Below are 20798 nucleotides of genomic sequence, written 5' to 3'. Positions count from 1 at the left end.
TTCTCAACCTGTGGGTCGCAACCCCTTTGGGGGTTGCCCTTTCACAGGGGTCGCCTAAGACCATCGGAAAACACATATATAATTACATATTGTTTTTGTGATTAATCACTATGCTTTAATTATGTTCAATTTGTAACAATGAAAATACATCCTGCATATCAGATATTTACATTAGGATTCATAACAGTAGCAAAATTACAGTTATGAAGTAGCAACGAAAATAATTTTATGGTTGGGGGTCACCACAACATGAGGAACTGTATTAAAGGGTCACGGCATTAGGAAGGTTGAGAACCACTGATATAGAAGGTCAAGGTCAAAATCACCTAGCTGTCCAGTGGAACCGTTTTAATCTCTAAGTCTTTAAACTTCAGACCTTGAGTTTTGGGGTTATCTTCCCCAACTCCCATTTCCCTTGTCACTCTGTCTCCTATTTTCTCTCTTTATGCATCTGTCTCTCCTCTGGACGGGGCTCCTCCGGGGCTGGAGCCTGCATCAGCGTTGTGCCTGGACAGTACCTGGCCACCAGGAAACGCTGCGCGAAGGAAAGGCGCACTCTATGCGCCAGGCAGCCTGCTCTGTGCCTCCATGTGGATCATCGTGTCTGAGCCTCTAGAGCAGTGATGGCGAACCTTTTGAGCTCGGCGTGTCAGCATTTTGAAAAACCCTAACTTCACTCTGATGCCGTGTCACATACAGAAATTTTTTGATATTTGCAATCATAGTAAAACAAATATGTATATTTTTGATATTTATTTTATATATTTAAATGCCATTTAACAAAGAAAAATCAACCAAAAAAATGAGTTCGCGTGTCACCTCTGACACGCGTGTCATAGGTTCGCCATCACTGCCCTAGAGTCTAGACCACTCCTTGTGTGGCCATCTGTGAAGAGGCCTCCGGAGAAGTCCTCTGAGCAGGTGACCCTGCTCAGTCCAAGGAGAAGCTCTCTGAAGAGATGACAGTGTGTGTGTCTCAGTGATGGAAGGTGTGTATGCGTGAGGAGCAGGCTGCCATTGTTTGGGTACCAAGGGCAGATGGGAGACGCCGCACAGGGACCAGATCAAGCACCCGGAAGCCGGGAGCAGGGTGATGCAGTGAGCTGGGTGCTGGGCTCAACGGGTGTGCGTGTGACTCTGTGACTGTGACCGTGTGACTGCTGAAGGCAGGGACACAGCCGCTCCCAGAGCTGGGGGCGGGAGGTGTTAACTGTATGGATGCTGCCGCAGGCGGTGGGCCCTGGGCCTCAAGGCTGGGGGCCTCGGGAGGTAGTAAACACCAGGGTGGCTAGGAGGCTGCAGGCTTGTGGGAGTTTGTGTGACTCTGCAGTTCCACAAATTCAAATGAGGCCGATGCCAGCAGTGCCTGCTGTGTGCCAGGCCACCAGCTAGGAGAAGGAGATATGAGCCCCGCTTTCAGCCGAATGGCACTGGCCGTGGGGGGCGTGTGACCGCCTTGTGGCTGGCGTGGGGCTGGGTGCTTTATGCACTGAGCCCTCACAGTCACCCTCTCCCGCTCTGAGGCCAGACGGAGGAGCACAGAAAGGAAATGACTTGCCCAAGGTCACCCAGCAACTCCAAAGCCCGACCCCTCCTCCACCAGGCCTGTGCGGGTGCAAACGTCTGATCCTGGAAAAGCCATTTAGGGCTCCTGGCCGCGGTCCAGGGGACATCTCCCCAACCACGTGAAACCAGGCTACCCTCACTGTGCCGAGGGGCTGCTGGGTCCTAGCTCTCCCTTCCCAGGGGCCAAATTCCTGGGCAGAGGGGCTGCTGGGTTCCATCCGTGCCTCAGGCCCTCCCAAGTTCCTGCCACCCCCCCTTCCCTCCTGGTGCTGACTCTCCGCCAGAAGAGGAAAGGCTGCTCCACCCACCTCCCATCTCTATAAAGGCCAGAACAGCTGAAAGGGTGGCAACTTCTCCTCCTGCTGCACGCACGCCGGGAGCAGCCCGCCTGCCTCCCCTCAGCCCGCAGCCAACCCCCACGGCCTCCCGAGGGCTCTCCTCCGGCCGCCAGCGCCCATCTTTCATTGCCGAGATACTGATATTTTGCACGCACACACGCAAGAAGGGGGAATAAAAGCGCACGCTCCAGCCTCATTGCAAAGAGAAAGCCGGAGCAGCCGCAGCTTGCAGCCCGTGGAGGACGCCCAGAGTGGCGAGCAGACTGACCGACAGACTCGCCCCACGTCCACCTGTCTGCTGCGGCCGGCCCAGAGCTCAGCGGGCACGCCGCGCGCGGAGCAGCCGTGCCCGCCGCCCGGGGCCGCCAGCCAGGGCGCACACGCTCCGGCCCCCCCCACCCCCACCCCCACCCCCCAGGCGGCCCAGGAGGGAGTTTGCACCTCTCGCTGCCTGGGTACTTGGGCCGCCGCTGCAAAGCCAACTTTGGAAAAAGTTTTCGGGGGGAGACTTCGGCGTTGAGGTGCCCGGCTCTAGCTTTCCGACTTCGGGACCCTTCCCAGAAAATGTTGCAAAAAAGCTAAGCCAGCGGGCAGAGGAAGACGCCGTTAACCCGCAGCGAGAGAAGAGAGAAGACGAGCCATCGACCGCCGCCTTCTTTTTCCTCTTGGAGGTTGGAGTCCCCTAGGCGCCCCCACACGGCTAGACACCTCGGCTGGTTCGCGACGCAGCCCCCCGGCCGTGGATGCTCGCTCGGGCTCGGGATCCGCCCAGGTAGTGGCCTCGGACCCTGGTCTCGCGCCCAGGCCCTCCCCAGTCCCCCAACAACGGAGCCGGGGCCGGGGGCGGTGGCACCCGGGGGCCATGCGGGTGAGCCGCGACAGCGGCTGCAGCGGCCTGAGCGCCTGATCGCCGCAGACTCCAGCCGAGCCCACCTCCCTCCCCAGCCCCCGCCCTCCACCCTGGCCGTGGGGGCCGCGCGCTCGGTCCACGCGTCCGGGGCCCCGCGGGGCCGGGCCCGGAGTCGGCATGAATCGCTGCTGGGCGCTCTTCCTGTCTCTCTGCTGCTACCTGCGTCTGGTCAGCGCCGAGGTGAGTTGCGACGGCGGCGGCGGGGCTGGTTCGCTTCATTCATTGCCCCCACCCCCGCCCCCACCCCCGGCCGCCCTCTCCCCTCCCGGCAGTGAACTTTGGACCCTTGCAGCCCAAGTGCCTGGCACTGGGCGCTAGGTGACCTCGGAGGGCTGAAACCCGAGGGCCCGGAGGTGCCAGGCTCTAAGGAGGGGGCAGAGGTGGCTTGCTTTCTCGGGGACGATCCCAGGTCTCCCACCTTTAAGTGGGGAAAGGTGTGTGTGGTCCCCTTCCCCCGCCCCCCCAGGAACTGGATAAGCCCCTTCCCTGCCGAATGGAGAGGGTGGGGTGGTGCCCAGGTGCAGAAGGCACCTCCCGAGCCCACTTCGCTGCCAGCTCAGGTTCTGGCTGGGACGCGGCTTGCAGGGAGCTGCGAGCTGCCGCACTGGTGGCAGCCACGCCAACCTTCGAAAGCGCTCTGCGTCCCACCCTGGCTCCCACTCCTGGGCCACAGAGCGCGGTCCCGGGGCAGCTTGTGTCTTGGGCAAGGAGGAAGGGGGGCGGAGGGCGAAAGACAGGTCTCGGGCAGTCGGATCAGGGAGGAGTGGGGGCTCCGAAGGAATCCAGCCCCAGAGCGGCGTGTGCCCGAGGCCCCGCAGTACCTGCGCCCTCTCCCCCCGCTCGCGGGGTGCGCAGCGCGCCGCCGGGGAGAGCCTGGCTGCAGGGGACGCGGGGTGTAAACCGCCGCCGGAGCCTTCGGGTCGGATCCGTCCCCACCCCTCCCGGCCTCACGTAACCGTGAGTTGGCAAATGTACCCGGAATCCAGGTGGGAAAGGGGGCGGGGCGGGGCGGAGGCGCGAGATGAGGGGGGCAGAGGGCTGCGGGGAGCGCGGGTGCCCAGGTCCCGTCCCGCTTCTGCCCGGCGGCGGCCGGGAGCCCGCGCTTCGCCTGCTCCCGGGGAGGGCGGGCCCCTCTGAGCTCCCACGAGGCAGGAAGGCGGCGGCGAAGGGGTTAAGGCGCAGGGCTGGAGGCCGCGGCCGGGCCTTGGGCCGCCGCCAGCGCAGGTTGTTTTGACCGCGGAGGAGCCGTCGCCGTCTCCTTTTGTTCTCGGGGCTCCTTGAGGGCCGCCGGCCGCCCGCCCTGGGGCCCCGCCCTTCCGCGGCCGCCCCCCGCGGCCCGCACCCGGGAGAGAGGACGCGGGCCTCGGCCCGGCCGCCCGCAGGCCCCTCCCGACGCCCCCTCCTCTCCTCCAGGAGCCCCCGGCCTGCGGCCAGCTGTTGGGGAGGGGGCGCCGGCCGGCCCCAGCTGCCGCCTCGCCTCGGGGCCGGGGCTGGGCCGGTGCCAGGGCGTCCTGGGAACGGCGTCCCCCGAGCGGCGCTCCGCAGCCCACCCCGCTCGGCCGACTCGCTCACTCACCCCACGCATGCACACTCCTGGCCGGAGGCGATGCTGCGCTCCGGCGGGCGGGCGGGCGCGCAGGGACGGGCACGCACTCCCGCGGCCGGGTCGCGCGCCCGCCGCCACGCCCGTGCACACGCGGGGCACACGCGCGCGCATCGCACACACCGCACGCACGGTGCCCCCCTCCTCCCCGCACACGCGGCCTGAGCACACGTACGCACACACCCAGTATGCACAGCCCAGCGCCAGGTGCCAACCCCCGCGCCACAGGTGGGCCCAGGGTGGGCCCCTCACCTCCCTGCCTCTGTAGCCACTCCAGCTTCTCACTGGGTGCTGTGAGGGAGGGGAACGGGGACCCTCCCCTCAGTCCGGGCTCCGGGTAAGGTCAGCTCCACGCCCTTCAAGCATTATTCTTCTGCGATTGCTCTTTCTCAACCACTCCCATGTGGCTGAAAGTGGTGATGTGCTTGGGGACCGCTGTCATGTCCAGGGCATTTCTCCCTTCAAGGAAGCTCTTCTTTGAGCCTTCAAGACTAGAGGACCCTGAGCCGCTGAGCCCCCCTCCCCCCTTCTGTCCTCTTTGCTGATCCCGGCATGCTCAGCAGAGGCTTTCCCAGGCCTGCCCTTACCATTCCCAGCTTCACCAGCACCTCCGCCTCCTTTCCCACAACTCCATGGCTATGTGTGTTTGGCGGGGAGGCGATGGCACAGAAGCTGGTGCCTCGCTCCCTCTTTAATCATTGCATCCTTGCACACCGTTGTGTGGTGCTTTGCAGTTTACCAGGCACTTTCCTGCAAAGCCTGAGCAAGCCTCAAGGCGGCTCTGGGAGAAGAGTCTTAAAGGGAAAACCCGTGGACATGGGGGCCAGTTCAGGAAGGAAACTCCGGGAGGACTTGCTGGTGGAGGTGGCCTTGGGGTTGGCTGTGTCTCAAGCATGCATGGACTGAGCCTCAGGCGGAGGCCTCAGCAGCTGGGCAGGAGGGTGGGGAAGGCTGAGGCAGGGTCTGGCAGGGGGTGGGCTGAGGCCTGTGAGGTCCCATCTCCATCAGCTGAGCTGGCTTCTGGGGAGGGTGACTCCCAGTCATGTGATGTCTCCGGCCTCAGCACCCTTCTGCCCTTCACTACCCAGCTTCCATCTGGTTTGCTAATGCCTTAGGTGGTGGGAGATCAACCTGCTGGAATCTCCCAGCCCTAGAAGTGTCTGCAAGGTTAGGATCAAACAGAATTTGGAGTCTCTGGTGCAAGACCTAGGGGTGTGTGTGTGTGTGTGTGTGTGAAAGAGAGAGAGAGAGAGAGAGAGAGAGAGAGAGAGAGAGAGAGAGAGAGATTTATTGGTCGGTTCAGCAGGAGTGGCAAAGAAGTGCTTGCCTTGGGCCTCACCCCCCATTGAAATGGACAGCTCTTTTCATTTCGGGCTTATTTAGTTGTTTATCACCTGTTTTTCCTCCCTGGAGTATAAACTCCACTAGAGAGCGTTTGTCTTAGTAACACTGTCTCCCCTGCTTACTGGTCTGTGACTGGCTTATGGCGGATAATCTGTAAATATGTGTGGAAAAGACCACGAATCGGGAGGGGGCGAGGGACCAGATCTGTGCTTGCTGAGTGCTTTATAAGCACCGTCTCACTGAGTCCTTAACCCCGGGCAGCCCAGCACGGCCACTGCCCTCCACCAGGCTTCCTCATCTGAGTCACCACTCCCTGCCCCCCTCCCATCTTGAGAGACAAGCTCGCCTTTCTTTTCCATGTCTTGGGACTTGGGGTGCCGAGATTGGACAGGACAGAGGGGAAGAAACAGCAGGAAAATCAGATTGCAAAGGCTCTGTGTATCTTGAGCTGGGCCACAGTCCCCGCCACCTAAACACGCGAGGAGATTGGATTAGCTCCGAGTTCCTCAAGAGCGGAGTTCCCAGACCTCTTGCAAATGCAGAGTCCTGGGCCCCGCCCTGTGCTGGGACAGAGGTGGGGTGGTGGGCAGTGAATGCTGTTGGGGGGGGTCCGGGGGGGGGCTGCTGGGATTCGATTGCTGCCTTGGCTCCTCTCTTTCTGCTGCTGCAGGGAGCGGTGGGGAGCCCAGTGGGAGGCTGCACGCACATTAAGGAGGGGTGGGGCCGGGGGAGGGTCCCGGGAGCCATAGGGGAGGGAAATGGTAGGTGGGAAGGCTGGTTCTAATGGCTTCTGTGGTCTGCCCAGAGGAGGCTTCTTCTAAGGGCTTGGCTTTGGCATTGACTCTAAATTAGGCCTGAGACTCGGGCAGGCAGGCAGGCAGGCAGGCAGGCGCTCGGAGGCCTGCTCCCTGCTCGGCTCTCCCTCTGCCAGCCACAGACAACGCCCCAGGATGCGTGGGCCCGGCCTGTGCGTCTCTCTCAGCTGAAGGGCAGGAGGGCTGGGGAGAGTGTATCGGCGTGTGTGTGCTGGGGCCCAGGTGGAGGGTGGGGTCCAAGCCCCTTTGATCTGCCAGCCTGGTTGGGAGCAGGTAATTCGTCTAGCCTCACGCTAGCTGGTGCCCTTCCTACCTTCTGCAGCTGGCGTTGGGGGTGGGGTGGGGTGGGGAGCAGGCTGTTTGCCTTGGCTCCGCGGCTGGCTGTGCCCCAGCTGCCTTCTTGCCACGCCCTCACCCTGCCAGGAGCCCCCGGCCTGAGATCTGGGGCAGCTTCCTCAGGGTGCCTGGCCTCCTTTCCCGGCTCCGAGGACAGCTGCCCACCTAAGGAGGCTTCTAGAACCAATCGCTACCCTGTGCTCACCCTCCCACATCAAGAGGAACCTCTGGCCTCAGCAGGTGCCCCGGGCTGACCACAGACTGAATGCTGTCACCTTTCACCTACCTCCCGCCCTGGAAGGAACCCACCAGCCCACACCGCCATTGTGGGGCTAGGGTGTCATTTCCTGTGGCCCGGCTCAGGGGATAGTGCAAAGCCACACGCTCTCCACCTACCCATTGTCATCCTCAAAAATGCCCTGTACTGCTGGCCCCGGGCGGGCGCGCTGCTCGCTGCTGCCCTCAGAGGCGCCCACCCCCATTATTTGCTGGCTGCTCTGCTGGGTGCAACTAGGCCGCCCAGTAACCCTAGCGAAGTATTCTTAGCCCCATTTACAAGATTAGAAACCTGAGCGTTTAGGTTGTTAAAAGACTTATTCCAAGAATCCAGGCTCCCTTTGCTCTTTCGTCTGCTACCATTTCTCCGCCTCTGCACTGTTGGCGTTCTGGGCCAGACAGCTCTTCACTGTGGGAGGCTGTCCTGTGCATAGTAGGATGTTTAGCAGCATCCCGGGCCTCCACCTTCTAGAGGCCAGTAGTTGTGACAGCCACAAATGCCTGCGGACACGCCAGTGTCCCTGGGGGCCCCTTGCCCTGAGGTGAGAGGCTCTGCCCCCTGACCCCGGCAGGGGAAGAGGGGCATGAACCGAAGGTTGTGCTGAGGAGCTCCCTGGGGGCCGGAAGAGGGAGGGCCCAGCTCTGCTACCTACTGGTCTTGTTGACCTGTAGCCATTGACTAACTTTTCCTAACGCTCAGCTTCTTCATCTGGAAGACTGGGATAAAAATAGCACCCGCCTCTTGGGACTGGCCGTGCACCTCGTAGCCCGGTGCCTGACTCACCGTCAGCACTTAGTAAAAGTGAGCTTTGGTCGGACTGTGGGGGCTCGTATTGAGTTCTGGCACCCACTGGCCGAATTAGTGGAAGCATGAGCAGAACGACCGCTGCTTAGAATGAAGTGGCCTCTACAGGAGGCAGTTTGCACTGGGGGGAGGGGAGACCATCCCAGGTGGTCCTCCTGGTGGAGGAGGTGGGAGAATCATACAGGAGAGGGTCCCAGGGAGAAGGGGAGAGTCCTCAATGCATTTTACCCGCATTTTTTGAGCACCTACTGTGTGCTTCTCCCCAGCCTCTATCCTGGGCTCTTTCCCATGCAGCCTGGGAGGGGTTCTGGGTTTGTTTCCATAAGATGTCGTCTCCTGTGCATCGTAGGGCGGGTCCAGGGCATCTGCGGGGCCGGATGGGGGGTCTGCTTCCTCCGCCACGGCTGGCAGCTTCGGCCAGCTCGCCAGTGGGCAAGGAGGTCTCTGCGTGAGCGTTAGGTGCCATTTGGTACTGGGCCTTCAAGCCCCTCTTCTGGGGCTAAGTGAGTCATTGCTGCACTGGCCCCTGGCTTTGCTCTGCTGTCTCTGCTGCTACCCCTGGGCACAGTTAGAATCAGATTCCATGTCTTCAACCCCCTCCATTCACCGGGCAGCCGGTGAGATCCGGGTACTGAGCGGGGCAGGGACCAGCCTGGGGTCCCTGGTGGTTGGTAGCAGTAGAGGGTGGACTCCAGCTCCCGGACCACCAGTTCTGGGGGGTGACAGAACCCTCGGGAAGGTGGCCTGCCTTGGTCTTAACTGGAGACCCGCCGCCCGCCTTCTCTTCTCGGGTTGGGTCCTGTGCCCACAGTTGGAGACCCCAAAGGTGTGCTCTCTGCCCGGGGTTGGAGGGGGCAGCGCCCGGGGGATGTCGGGGAGGAACCGAGGGGCCGCGGAGCCACCTTGTCCTCCTCTCACACACGCAGCCCTGGCCCCCTGGCTGCACAGTCACGCACCCTGAAGGAAAGACCCCAATTTCCAGCCAGACTTACTGCTCACCCCATCCCCCCTCCCGGGAACCTCCTGACAGCCCTAGACACCAGCCAGAGGAAAAGCTCCACATTCAAATGAAGACACTGAGCTCAGGGGTTTCAAGGAAGTCGAGTTGGGTGTCCGCAGCTGGGCATGGGGGAGCCCCCGGAGGACTGACCCCAGGAGGAGTGTCTAGAGCTGAGCTTTGGGCAGAGGCTGGAAATGATCGATCACCGGAGCTTTTGGGGAGAACCTCCAAGTCCGCTGATAGCTGGCTCAGGACTCAGACAAACGGGGTTGCATCTTTGAGCCTCTGTTTTCTCATCTGTAAAATGGGGACAATGAGATCTGCCAAGTCAGCTGACACCCTCCCAGGCTCCTTCCGCGAGGCCGCGCCGCCCTGTGTCTGCGTGTGCACCTGCCTGTGTGCACACGGGTGTGAGTTCGGATGTGCAGCAGCATCGCGAGCATTTTCTGTGCCCGGAGGCGGTGGGTGCCAGGATGGTGCTTCTCTGCCTCTCAGCTGCCCTCACCTCTTTCTCAAGACCTCGGCATCAGCCCCTTGGGGCGCCCTGGGCTGAGGGCTGTGGGCTCCTCTCATGTCATTGTGGGACCTGCGGTTTCCCTGAGGAAGCCCAGCTCCGAGTGGGGCCTGTTAAAGTGCTTATTCAGTTTCAAGTGTTTTGGGAAGAGGCCAGAGGGGCTCTAAAAATAGGGTTTGGTTGGGCACGGGGCACGGGTAAGCGTTCAGGTTTCCCGGCCGCCTCGGAGGATTCCCTGCTCTCCTCTTTGCGTGAGAGACTAAATAAATACCTTAGTACTGGTGGCCTCCTGAGACCTTCCGACTCTTCAAGCATTTCTTAAACACCTTCCGTGCCCAGGAGGCTGGGATACAGGCTCTGCCGTCAGGAAGACTGGGGTTGGAAGGCAGGTTCTGCTGATAACTGGCTCAGGACTCAGACAAACGGTGTTGCGTGTTTGAGCCTCTGTTTTCTCATCTGTAAAATGGGGATAATGAGATCTTCCAAGACAAATGCTGGCTGGCGTTAACTGTCAGGTGTGGAGGAGAAGCAAAAAGACTGTGGAGCCTTCCAGAACCCATAGCGTGCTGGAGGAGGATGGGCCCAATCCAACCGAGCTCAGAGCAAGCCGGGGCTCCTGTTTGGGGGGATGAGGCATCTGAGCTGGGTCTTCCAGGCTTTGGCAGGTTCTGGCCCCCAGGACTTTGTGCTCCTGGTTGTCAGGCCTGGAATCTGCCTCCTGCCCACCCCAGCCTGGCTGTCCATCTGTCCGTGGCCGCGGGGCCCTGTGGGAACTTCCCATGGGAGGTTGTGTCTGTGCTGGGGGCAAGAGGGCCATGGCTGGAGAGTCACTCCCAGCTCACTTGATCCCATGGTCTGCCCGGCAGGGGGACCCCATTCCTGAGGAGCTCTACGAGATGCTGAGTGACCACTCGATCCGCTCCTTCGATGACCTCCAGCGGCTGCTGCACGGAGACTCCGTAGGTAAATGGAATCCTCCTCCGCAGCTCGGGGCCTCCCCTGCGTCCCTGGGAGCCGGGAGGGGCAGGGCCAGGGCCGTCCCTTCCTTGACATCTGGGGAACAGAGGCTGTGGCGGCCGGGGAGGGCTGGGCCACACCTGTCTGGGGCAGGGCTGAGTAGGTAGACGGGTTGGTACCTGGGATGTGGGGCGTGGCAGGAGAAGCACCCGCATGTGTCTCTGGCTGGGTGCGGAGGGTGGGGCGCCCGGAGGGGGCGGGCGGGGAGAAGGTGCCTAGGGCATCTGCCCAATGAGTATCCAGGTGTGAACTCAGCCAGGGCGGGTGGTGGTGGTGGAAGAGCCGTCTCCCTGTCCCTCTGGCCGGGGGCCAGCTCTGCAAGGTCTCCCGGGGACACCTGGTCCAGACCAGCGGGCTGCCCTGCCCCTGCCCAAGAGCACACTCAGCGAATGGGCACGTGCTCGGTGGCACACACGTGGCGGCTGGCGGCCTGGGTGGGGAATGTATTTATAAACGCTGTCTTCAGGGCGAATTCCATTCTATTCTAACCTCTGGCCTGTTCCCTGGAGCCCTGGTCATCACCCGCCCTGCACCCCCAGCTCCCCTTCCCTCTGGGGTTTTGTCTCTTTGTCACTTTGTAATCCTTGCCCAGACTGCTATCTACGGGGGACAGCATTTCCTGCCTTTGTTTCCTCTCCCCGTTGGGCCCCTGGCTCCCTCTCAAAAGCATTCCCGGGCCCTTTCAAACCCTCCTGCGCTGGGGGCTGGTGAGGCCGGCGGGAGGGGGCCCCAGCTGGGCCCACCTATTGTTCACCAGGCCCCCCCCCCCACCCGACGTCTCCCACACCCCCACCTCATGCCCGGCTGGCCAGCCCTGGCCAACACAATGGGGCAACTTCCAAATTTAGCCTTTCTGCTATTTCTTTCCAAGGGCCTTCGCCCCCACCCTCGGCAGCCCCTCCACACCCCGGGTGGGGGTCGGCCCCGGAGACGAGGTTTTCAATAGGAGGCCTGTTTTGAGGCAACCATGTGGCTATTTTTTCCTAATAAACGCAACCTTTCCACAAAGCACATCTTTTCCCCGTCTCCTCCCCACCAGGGACATTCCAGAGATGCAAAGAGAGAGGGGAAGGGAGCGGGAGGCGCACAGGCTGACGTGGGACAGTAGCTGGAGGGAGGCGCACCCGTTCTAGGGCCGCCTCCTCCACACGGGGGACCCCTGAGCAGGGCCAGTGGGATGGGAGACCCTGTGAGCCTCAGGTGCTGTGTGGAGGGGCGGGAGCTGGTCCCCGACACCTCAGGGTATTTGCCGGCTTTCAGCCACGAGAGAGCTAGAGGAGTTTGCCCACCGGCAGCACCAAGTCACCGTCCCCCTGCCCAGCCTCCAGCAGCGGAGAGAGGGATGGGGTGGTGCTGAGCTGAGGGCTTCCCAGGCCAGAGAAGGGGGCTGCGGTGTGGTGGTGACCTTAGGAAGGAATGGACAGTGTAGGGCAGACATGGGGCAGAAGGTCAGAGGGAAGAAAGACAGAAACACAATGAGAGACTGGGAGGTGGAGAGAGAGCAAGATCTAGAAGGGGCTGGGTGAGGCTCCCCGATCCCAGCAGCCCCGGCACCCCACCCCTCTGCCTTCAGCCCCCACCCCATCCCTCTCCCTCCCTCCCTCTCTCCCGCCCAACTGGGCCATTGTCAGGGGCTCCAGAGGGGCTGTGTCCTGGGCATGAGGTTCCCCCTGGGGATTCTGGGAATTTCTCCATTCAGCACTTCCTATGGGAACGCTGGGCGGAGGGGCACTGGAAAGTGGCCTTCGGAGCTCTGGGTCTCTGCCCTGCCCGGGAGGCCGAGGAGGGTTCGCTCAGAGTAGCAGAAGGGAAGGGCTATTTTTAACTCCATTCACATGAGTTCTGTCCAGAAATGCGACTGAGGAGCCCAGAGTGGGGCTGAAGCCCCCCAGAGGATACGGTCAGGGCCCCACCCCCCCCTGAGCCCCGAGTCACCTGGGGGTTGGATCCTCAGAGCTAGGACTCAGGTTTACCGGGGGCCAGAGGGGAGCCCCACCCTGCGGGCGGGCCAGCCAGCAGTGACCAGAGTGCATCTGACTGTCCTGCTCTTGCAGATGAAGATGGAGCCGAGTTGGACCTGAATTTGACCCGGTCCCATTCCGGAGGCGAGCCCGAGAGCTTGTCCCGAGGGAGAAGGAGCCTCGGTAAGACCCAGGGTGAACATGGGCCCCCCCCCCCCCGAGAAGGTGGGAGCCAGGGAAGGAGGCCCCTGTTCAAGGCTTTGAGGGTCAACCCCGTTCATCCCCCACTTTGGACTGAGTTGAGCTAAGGGACAATAGCACCCTTAAATAGCTTACGTTGAGTTGGGTCATCATGTACTCCCCCAGCACACACTGCTTCCTAAATATAATGCTCTTAAGCTTACTTTTCACTACTTCATCCCTAGAATTAGATATTATTAACCCCGTTTTATGGAGTTGGAAACTGGAGCCCAGAAAGGGAAAGAAGCAGGCATAGCCACACAGCTGACCAGCAGTAGGGCTGGGATCCCAACAGTACCTCTCGGTTGAACCCCTGCCCTCCTGGCTGCGTGTCTGCTGTGACTGAGGCTGTGGCCTGGAACAGCAGGCCCGGAGCAAAGCCTGGAACCGCTTCCCGCTCGATTGCAGAGCCCGAAGGGCCATGTCGATCCCTAAGTCCCATGGGAGCCTTCCCAGAGAAGCAAGTGCCCATCCCAAGCCCCTCCTCCTCTCTTCCCACCTGCAGTCCCCCCGGTCCTGTAGATGGTGCCGGGGGACCTCCATATAAGAGCCGGTGGCCGGGTCCCACTCCTCGCTCTGTGGGCGCGGGCCGCTCATCGGCTCTCCGAGCCTCCGGTCTCTGTATGTGCACAGTGACCGGCCCAGCACTGACTCTCCGCTGGCCGTCGGCCAGGTGTCACTCGTATAGCTCCTAGGTCTGCAGGTGCTGGCTAGGCGCTGTCACTCTCCCATTTCCTAGACGAGGAAACTGTGGCTGCGAAAGAAGCAATGAGGTCAGGAAAGATTACAGTGTAAAACAGCAAAGCAAAGTGATCACAAGATAACATACAAGTGAGGGCCACATTCGGACAAACGCCCAGCGTGTGAAATCACAGAGGGAACTGAGTGAGGGCTGGCGGAAGGAGTCTGACCTTCACCACACGAGTGATCTCACTTGACCCTAACAATGGTTCTTGAGTATAGGTCACCCCGTTGGCACGTGGGGAACTGAGCCACCAGCTCACGCCCCACAGCTGATGGCGGCCAGGACTCAGAGCCTCTCCTGAGGCGGGAGGAAGAGGGGCCTGGGCGGCCACGCGGCAAGAGAGCAGGCCCAGGGGTGCCCGCTGCGCTTTCCTGCCAGGGGGGGCTCGGGGCCGGCCCTCCCTCCTGACAGGGGTCCCCTCTCCCTTCAGATTCCTCCACGGTCGCCGAGCCAGCCATGATTGCCGAGTGCAAGGTCCGCACGGAGGTGTTCAAGATCTCCCGGAGCCTCATCGACCGCAGCAACGCCAACTACGTGGTGTGGCCGCCCTGCGTGGAGGTGCAGCGCTGCTCCGGCTGCTGCAACAACCACAAGGTGCAGTGCCGTCCGACCCAGGTGCAGCTGCGCCATGTCCTGGTGAGCGCCCCCCACCCCCACCCCTGCACTGGCCCAGCCCCCCACCCAGGTGCAGCTGCGCCATGTCCTGGTGAGCGCCCCCCACCCCCACCCCTGCACTGGCCCAGCCCCCCACCCAGGTGCAGCTGCGCCATGTCCTGGTGAGCGCCCCCCACCCCCACCCCTGCACTGGCCCAGCCGCTGGCCGCTGCCTGCAGGGGCTTGTGCCTCACGGACCAGGCTTCCAATGGGTCGGCTCTGTCCAGAGCGGGTGCTCTCAGGAAGCTCTCTGGACTCTTGTGCTGAGGCTGCCCCAGCGCCCTCTGTGGCCGCCCAGCTGCTGTGACCCAAAGCCACAGGCAGACCCCGCCAGGCTGGCGTAGGACGTCCAGTCGCGGTGCTGCCTCGTCCTTTGCAGGGACACAACCCCAGGTGTCTCTGGAAGAGACTTTCTACAAGCACACTGACCGCTCAGAATGTGCTGGGCAGCTGCTCAGAGTCCCCCAAAGCTCCCCCCTGTCCTGGCCCTGCACAGAGAGGAAGGCTCCCCTGTGTCTGCCAGGCCCACTCACCTCCCGGGACAAGCTGTGTCTTTAATAAAGAGGGCGCTGCCCGAGGCAGGGGGTGGGGGTGGGGGGGGGAGGGGCAGCCCTTAGCAGGAGTCTGAACCTGCCTCTTTTCTGGAAATACTGGGCCACCCTGACTCAAGGGGGCTTTTTAGGGTGGAGGCCCGGGGAGCTCCTGATCGCAGGCAGGCAGAGCAGTGTCAGGGGGGCCTTGACCTCTGATTCGTGCGGGAGGGCTTCTGCACCCCTCGGCCAGCCTCACCCACACACCAGCTGGGGCTGGACCGAACACTCTGCTGGCCCCACCTCGCCCCCTCCCCTTCCTCGCGCCCACCTTCCACCACAGGCCTGGGCCCTGCGCCCGAGATGACGTGTCACTCTCCACCACACCGCCCACTGTCACGCTATCTCCTGTCCCCAAAGCTTTCAGCTCTAAAGATGGACACCTGGCAGCTGCCCTCCCCCTTCCCGCCTCCCTCCTGGATAAAGCCTCCCCCCACTTCCTTCCAGACAACCATCTCCCCGCCTCTGCCACAGCCCCTGACCTTGGCTGGCGCTCCAGGAATGAGGACACCACAGGCCCGCACTCCACCCGGAAATGCCTTTCCCCCTCTCTGGGAGCCCGAGGGGGCTCCGGCCAAGCCGAAGGCCAGGGTGGGAGGGCTTGTTTTGATGGAAAAGCTACGAGAAGGGCAGAGGCCAAGGTCCTGCTATTGTTTGGGCTGCAGTGTCTGCCCTGCGGCTCTCAGCTCTCCAGGCTTTCGAGGAAAGATCCCTGCAGGGGATGCCGGGGCGGGAAGAGCAGGCAGGTGGCTCCTCAGTCCCTTCCCGCCGGTCTGACGGAGGCGCTGGGGTGATTCTGTCCTCCAGGTGAGGAAGATTGAGATGGTGCAGAAGAGGCTGATCTTCAACAAGGCCACCGTGACCCTGGAGGACCACCTGGCCTGCCGGTGTGTGACAGTGGTTCCTGCACGGCCCGTGAGCCGCACCACAGCGAGCTCCCAGGAGCAGCGAGGTAACCTTCGGGCCAGGGTGTGCCTCCGACTGCTCAGCCGGGCAGCCCTCTCTCCCGTGGCAGCTGATTGGATGCCACAGCCCCCTCCTTGGTTGAACGGGAGCATGAAATGGGGAGGAACCAGGGCCTGGAGAAGAGAAGGCTTCATGCATATCGTCTTCAGATATTGACACCTTATCCTGGGGACGAAAAAACACATTAATTCCTGTGGCCTTGAGGGGGAAATTAGGGCCAAGGGGCAAGGCCAGCAGACAGATTTTAACTCATAGACTAGTCAGGGGTCCGGGATGGCATCACTTTCCTTGTGATGGAGTGAGTTTCCTGTCACTGGAGGTGTGCGAACAGAGGCTGGCAGCCATGCAGCAGGGATGTGAGAGACAGGGTGGAACCAAAGTCTCATTCCCATCGTTGGATTTCACAAATCAGGGGCATCGTTAGGCTTAAAGAGTTGAAAAGGACCAAAAAATGATCTGGTTCAATGGCCTCCTCCACATTGTATAGAGGGGGTGCCAGAGGCCCAGGGAAGCTGAGGCCTTGCTCAAGGTCACACAGCTAGTCCCAGGTCTTGTAACATCTAGTTCTGGGTGCTTTAGACTATATCCGGCTGCCTTTTCTCCCTCAAAAGTTTGCAGTAAGGTCCTGGTTGGTGTGGCTCAGTTGGTTGGGTGTCATCCCATACACCGAAGGGTTGCCGGTTCGATTTCCAGTCAGGGCACATGCCCCAGGTGCAGGCTCGATCCTAGATCCTACCAGGGCCGTACAGGAGTCAGTGGGTCAATGTTCTGCTCTTACATCGATGTTTCTCTCTCACCCTCTCTCAAAAAAAAAGGAATAAAAATAATTTTTAAAAAGTTTGCAGAAAGGATCAAATGAGAATCATTAAGATAATGCAATTAGAAGAACATAAAAAAAAATCACCCAAGTTACTGTTTTGATTTTCAGTAACATTCTTTTAAAAAAAAATAGATTTGTAATATTGATTTGAGAGAGAGAAAGGGAGTGGGAGAGAGAGAGAAACATGGATGTGAGAGCAAGACATGGATCAGCTGCTTCCCGTATGCCCCCTACTGGGAATCGAGCCTGCAGCCTGGGCATGTGCCCTGACCGGGAATCGAACTGGGGCCCTCTTGGTGCATGGGGAGGTGCTCAACCACTGAGCCACACTGGCCGTGTGCTTTTCGGGAGCTTTCTATTGTTAGGGGACAGAACGGTGCCACCGTGATTTTTTTTATTAACAAGCCTCTTGAAGGCAGGGCCGTCTCAGCCTTTTCATTCTGTTCCCAGAGCCACGCTGAGGCCCGGATGCCCTGGGAAGGCTGATAACTTGACAGCTGCAAACTGATGTATTGTAGGGTATTTATAGAGTTAACGTGGAGAATGACTTTTCTACCCAGGGAAATTTCTATTCTTTATGTTTAGAATAGGTGTTTTTTTTCACATGCATTTGTTACACGTGGTTTTGCAAACCATTTCCTTGGGAGGCACGTCGCACGGTTAGCATGTAGATAAGGCCTTGCCGTTTCAGGTGTAGCATGTTGGCCCCGGGGGATGGTGCTTCTGGCAGCTGTCCAGGGCTGGGCCCAGGCTGGGTGGTGTGGCCGTGTGACGTGGTGGTCAGTGTCAGACCTCTGGGCTCCAACCTCTGCTCTGTCCCTTCTGAGCCGTGTGACAACCTTGAGCTGGCTCGGGCTTCGCCAGCCCAGCGTCCTGCTGGTGGCCTGGTCTCTGGGTGGGGAAACTCCAGCCCTTCAGTGGCTCTCCTGGTGCAAAGGCCCTGGGTCCCTGCAGTGCAGAGCTGGGGCAGCTGCCTCGTGGGAGGCCAGGTGTTGGCCCCCCAGAGCCGATGGGCTGGGGAGAACTCCGGAGTGTCCAGGAAGAGACGGGGCCTTGAGCTTGGCAGAGTTTTCACTGCCCCGACTTCCAGCAGAGGGCTTGGCAGTGTGGACTGGAGAGGCAGATCCCTGGCTTACATCCCAGCGCCCCTGCCTCAGTTTCCTCATCTGTTAAATGTAGACACGTATCCCCTCTGTGAGGGCAAACGTTGCCAGGTGCGTGGTAAGTGTCAGTGAGGAGTTTCTGGCTATGTCTGTGTCTTGTCTCCTCACCCCAGGAGGCCAGGGCGCTGGCGGCTCAGTTGTAAAGATGTGGGAACTGAGGCCCAGAGAGTTTACATGATTTGCCCCAAAGAACACAAAAGATGGGGACCCGGGTGGTCTGGCCCGGCGCCGGCTCTGGCCTGCCCGCTGTGCTGCTTCTCCAGGTGGCAGGGCCCAGCGCGTGACAGGTGCAACCACAGGAAAGGCCCAGCTCTGTGTGGTTCTGGCCCAAAGCCCAGGACTGCAAGGGGCTGCAGGGTTGGTGGGAGGAGAGCTCAATAGGGGGTCAAGCAGAGGAAATAAGACAACAGGGAATAAGAGCCGCTGCCGGTCGGTCGGCCAGATGGTCGCTGATCACGCCTTCCTCTGCACTTTGTGGCCAGGACCACAGCCGTTTCCTTCTGTCTGGTCTGTGGGCTGTCGGGGCTCAGCAGGGCGGTTCTGCTGGCATCTCTTGTAGTTGCAGTCAGTCACCTGGAGGCTGCACGGGGACAGCTGGGCCTCTGTCCCGCTCCCTGTCACCCAGGGGGTCTCCTCCCTGTGTGGCCTCCACAGCAGAGCAACCAGACTTCTTATGTGGCGGCACAGGGCTCCCCAAGGTGCAAAGGTGGGAGTTGCCAGGCCCTTTTAAGGCTCTCGCCTGGAATTGGCACAGCGCCACTCTGCCTCCTTTTATTGGTTAACAGATCCAAGTTCAAGGGGCCTGGAAATAAAGGGCATGTCAGTGGGGTACTGACCACGAACTTAAGCTACAATCTATTCCCCTCTGTGTTCGCCAGCACGCTGTCATTTATTCCTTCCACCAGTCCTATCTGGTGGGCAGTCTTATTACCCCCATTTCACAGATGGGGGAACTGAGTCATGGAGCAGTTCAGTAACTGTTCCCAAGGCACGTACAGCTGGTGAGCAGTGGAGTTGGGATTCGAACCCAGGAGGTCTGGCCCCTTCCCTCAGCCCAGAGACTCTGGGGAGGTCGTGGCAGGCCTTGGTGGAGAGGGGTAGGGCCCCCCATCCCTACCCCACAGGGCCTGTCAGCCTGCTGACAACACCTTCTTTTTCTCAAGCAGCCAAGACGCCCCAAACTCGGGTGACCGTTCGAACGGTGCGAGTCCGCAGGCCCCCCAAGGGGAAGCACAGGAAGTTCAAGCACACGCATGACAAGAAGGCGCTGAAGGAGACCCTGGGAGCCTAGGGCGTCTGCAGGAGAGCGCGGGCAGGTGAGGGCAGGCGGGGAGACGGGGGCCCAGACCCTGCGGCCTGGGCTTGGGCTGGGGGAGGGGTGAGGAGGGGCGCTTGCCCATACACCATGCGGGCCCGAAGCTTGGGTCCCCTCTGCCCAGTTATCAACGGAGTTTTTCCAGGGGGCAGGTGGGCAGGAGGTTTGGAGACCCCAGCCCAGCTCTGTCCCAGCATGTCCGCAGAGAATGGACCCCCTAACCCTCAGCTGTCCAGCCCCAGCGCTGCTGGAGATCAGGGACGACCGGTGGACCCCAGCTCCCTGCCCCCAGCAGGGGGGCCTGTGCCCGGGGCATGTCTCTGAGCCCCTGTGTCCCTCTGCTTGGCTTACAGGGTTATTTAATAAGGTATTTGCTGTATCGCCCCCATGGGGTCCTTGGAGTGATAATATTGTTCCCCTCGTCCGTCTGTCTCGATGCCTGATTCGGACGGCCAATGGTGCTTCCCCCGCCCCTCCACGCATCTGTCCGTCCACCCCTCTGCCAGCGGGTCTCCCCTCAGCGGCCTCCAGCGTCTTGCCCGGAAGCTTGAGAAAGAAATGAAGGATCTGGACTCCACCGAGGGCTTCCTCCCTCCGACCCCGAGGACCTGGGATAAGAGCACAAGAGAGACTGAGGGGGGAGGGGCCCCCTGGCTGGGCCACCCCGAGCTGCGGACTGGCTCCGAGAACCCTGCCCGCGGCCCCGAGGACCTCTTGGCGGCGGCCTGCCTGGTCCTGGCCCCTGGGCAGTCTGATGGGAACACCCCCAGGCCGGCCGGAGTGCCCCGTGCTCCTGGCTCCTGTGGCTGAGACCAGGCGGGGAGCACAGACTGGAGAAATCCCTCTCACAGAGCCCAGGCCCAGTCGCCCTCCCTGGTCACCTGTGCTCGCAGCGGCCTTCTTTCCTCTATACATATGACATCTGTGAAGATGTGGACTGCTCCGGGCAAGTGCGGCCCGAGCGCAGGCAGCCTAGAGCCATTTCGAGGGGTTAGAGATGAAGTTTGCTCAGAGGTGGGTGCAGGTGGAGACCTGGGCATCCACCGCCTCCTCCGCGCCCCCCTTTGCTTCCTCCTCCGTTTCACCTCTCTACCTCCACCCTGCACCTCCCTCTGGTCCACCGAGGGGGTGCCCCTCCTGGAGGCTCCTGTGACCCGAGGGCCTGCTCCGGTCTCATCCCAGCCCACACTGCCATGCAAGGCCTTGCAGGGCGCCCTGCCCAGGCCGCACGGCCCAGCGCACCGCAGGCGGGACCCCTGTCCGCATCACAGGCCCGGCCCACCTGTGTGTTTATTATGCCAGCTTCGGGGAGGGGGAGGACACGTGTCTTTTCCTAATGGACACAAAGGCTCCGTGTGCACTGGCTGTGCCCCTGACCCGGCCCCTGGCTTGGAGTGGCCGGACAGGAATGAGCTCCTGGAGGGCCGGAGGTAGGATGTTGTCCGTCTGGCCTCCATTTCCCCACGTCCTCGCTCAAGCAGTCCCGCTCCCAGGCAGGTGTGAAAACTCAAGGGAAAGTCTCCAGTGGGGGTGGGGGCACGCTCCCCCATCTTAGACCCTTTTGAGTTCCATCTCTGGTGGCTGGGCTGGGGGGAGGGGAAGGGAAAAGATCCCCAGGCCCCTAGGGGTGGGTTCTGCGCTCCCTTCCCATCTTCTACTGCACTTCCCCCCTCACCTCCCCCCCCCCCAATCTGCTTCCTTCAGTTTGTAAAGTCGGTGATTATATTTTTGGGGGCTTTCCTTTTATTTTTTAAATGTAAAATTTATTTATATTCCGTATTTAAAGTTGTAAAAAAAATAACCACGAAAACCAAACCAAA

The 20798-nt window shown here is 61.0% G+C and overlaps 1 protein-coding gene and 1 long non-coding RNA gene across 4 annotated transcripts in view; one reads left to right on the top strand and one right to left on the bottom strand.

The window, feature by feature from the left end:
- Window positions 1–4469, bottom strand: part of LOC139007574 (uncharacterized) — a 22313-nt gene extending 17844 nt beyond the window's left edge. The window contains exon 1 of the long non-coding RNA XR_011470871.1: window positions 4391–4469. This is a non-coding gene — a long non-coding RNA (uncharacterized lncRNA). The remainder of the gene's footprint in view (window positions 1–4390) is intronic.
- Window positions 1941–20798, top strand: PDGFB (platelet derived growth factor subunit B). 3 transcript variants are annotated; one of them, XM_070411151.1, is made up of 7 exons: window positions 1941–2994; window positions 10374–10470; window positions 12579–12668; window positions 13901–14064; window positions 15522–15666; window positions 18827–18979; window positions 19332–20798. In XM_070411151.1, the coding sequence occupies exons 1-6, from the start codon at window positions 2932–2934 to the stop codon at window positions 18952–18954; spliced, it is 687 nt and encodes a 228-aa protein (XP_070267252.1). In that variant the 5' UTR covers window positions 1941–2931; the 3' UTR covers window positions 18955–18979; window positions 19332–20798. The 3 variants fall into 3 exon arrangements, with proteins under 3 accessions (XP_070267252.1, XP_070267251.1, XP_070267250.1); XM_070411150.1 differs by having other exon boundaries at window positions 13901–14106; window positions 18830–18979; XM_070411149.1 differs by having other exon boundaries at window positions 13901–14106.

Source organism: Myotis yumanensis, unplaced genomic scaffold (assembly GCF_028538775.1).
Source record: "Myotis yumanensis isolate MYYU_CA2020_CCGP unplaced genomic scaffold, mMyoYum1.0.hap1 SCAF_3, whole genome shotgun sequence".
In the NCBI taxonomy this organism is placed as follows: domain Eukaryota; kingdom Metazoa; phylum Chordata; class Mammalia; order Chiroptera; family Vespertilionidae; genus Myotis; species Myotis yumanensis.
The sequence above is the reverse complement of the archived record's forward strand: the minus strand, read 5'-3'. Positions and strand labels throughout refer to the sequence as shown.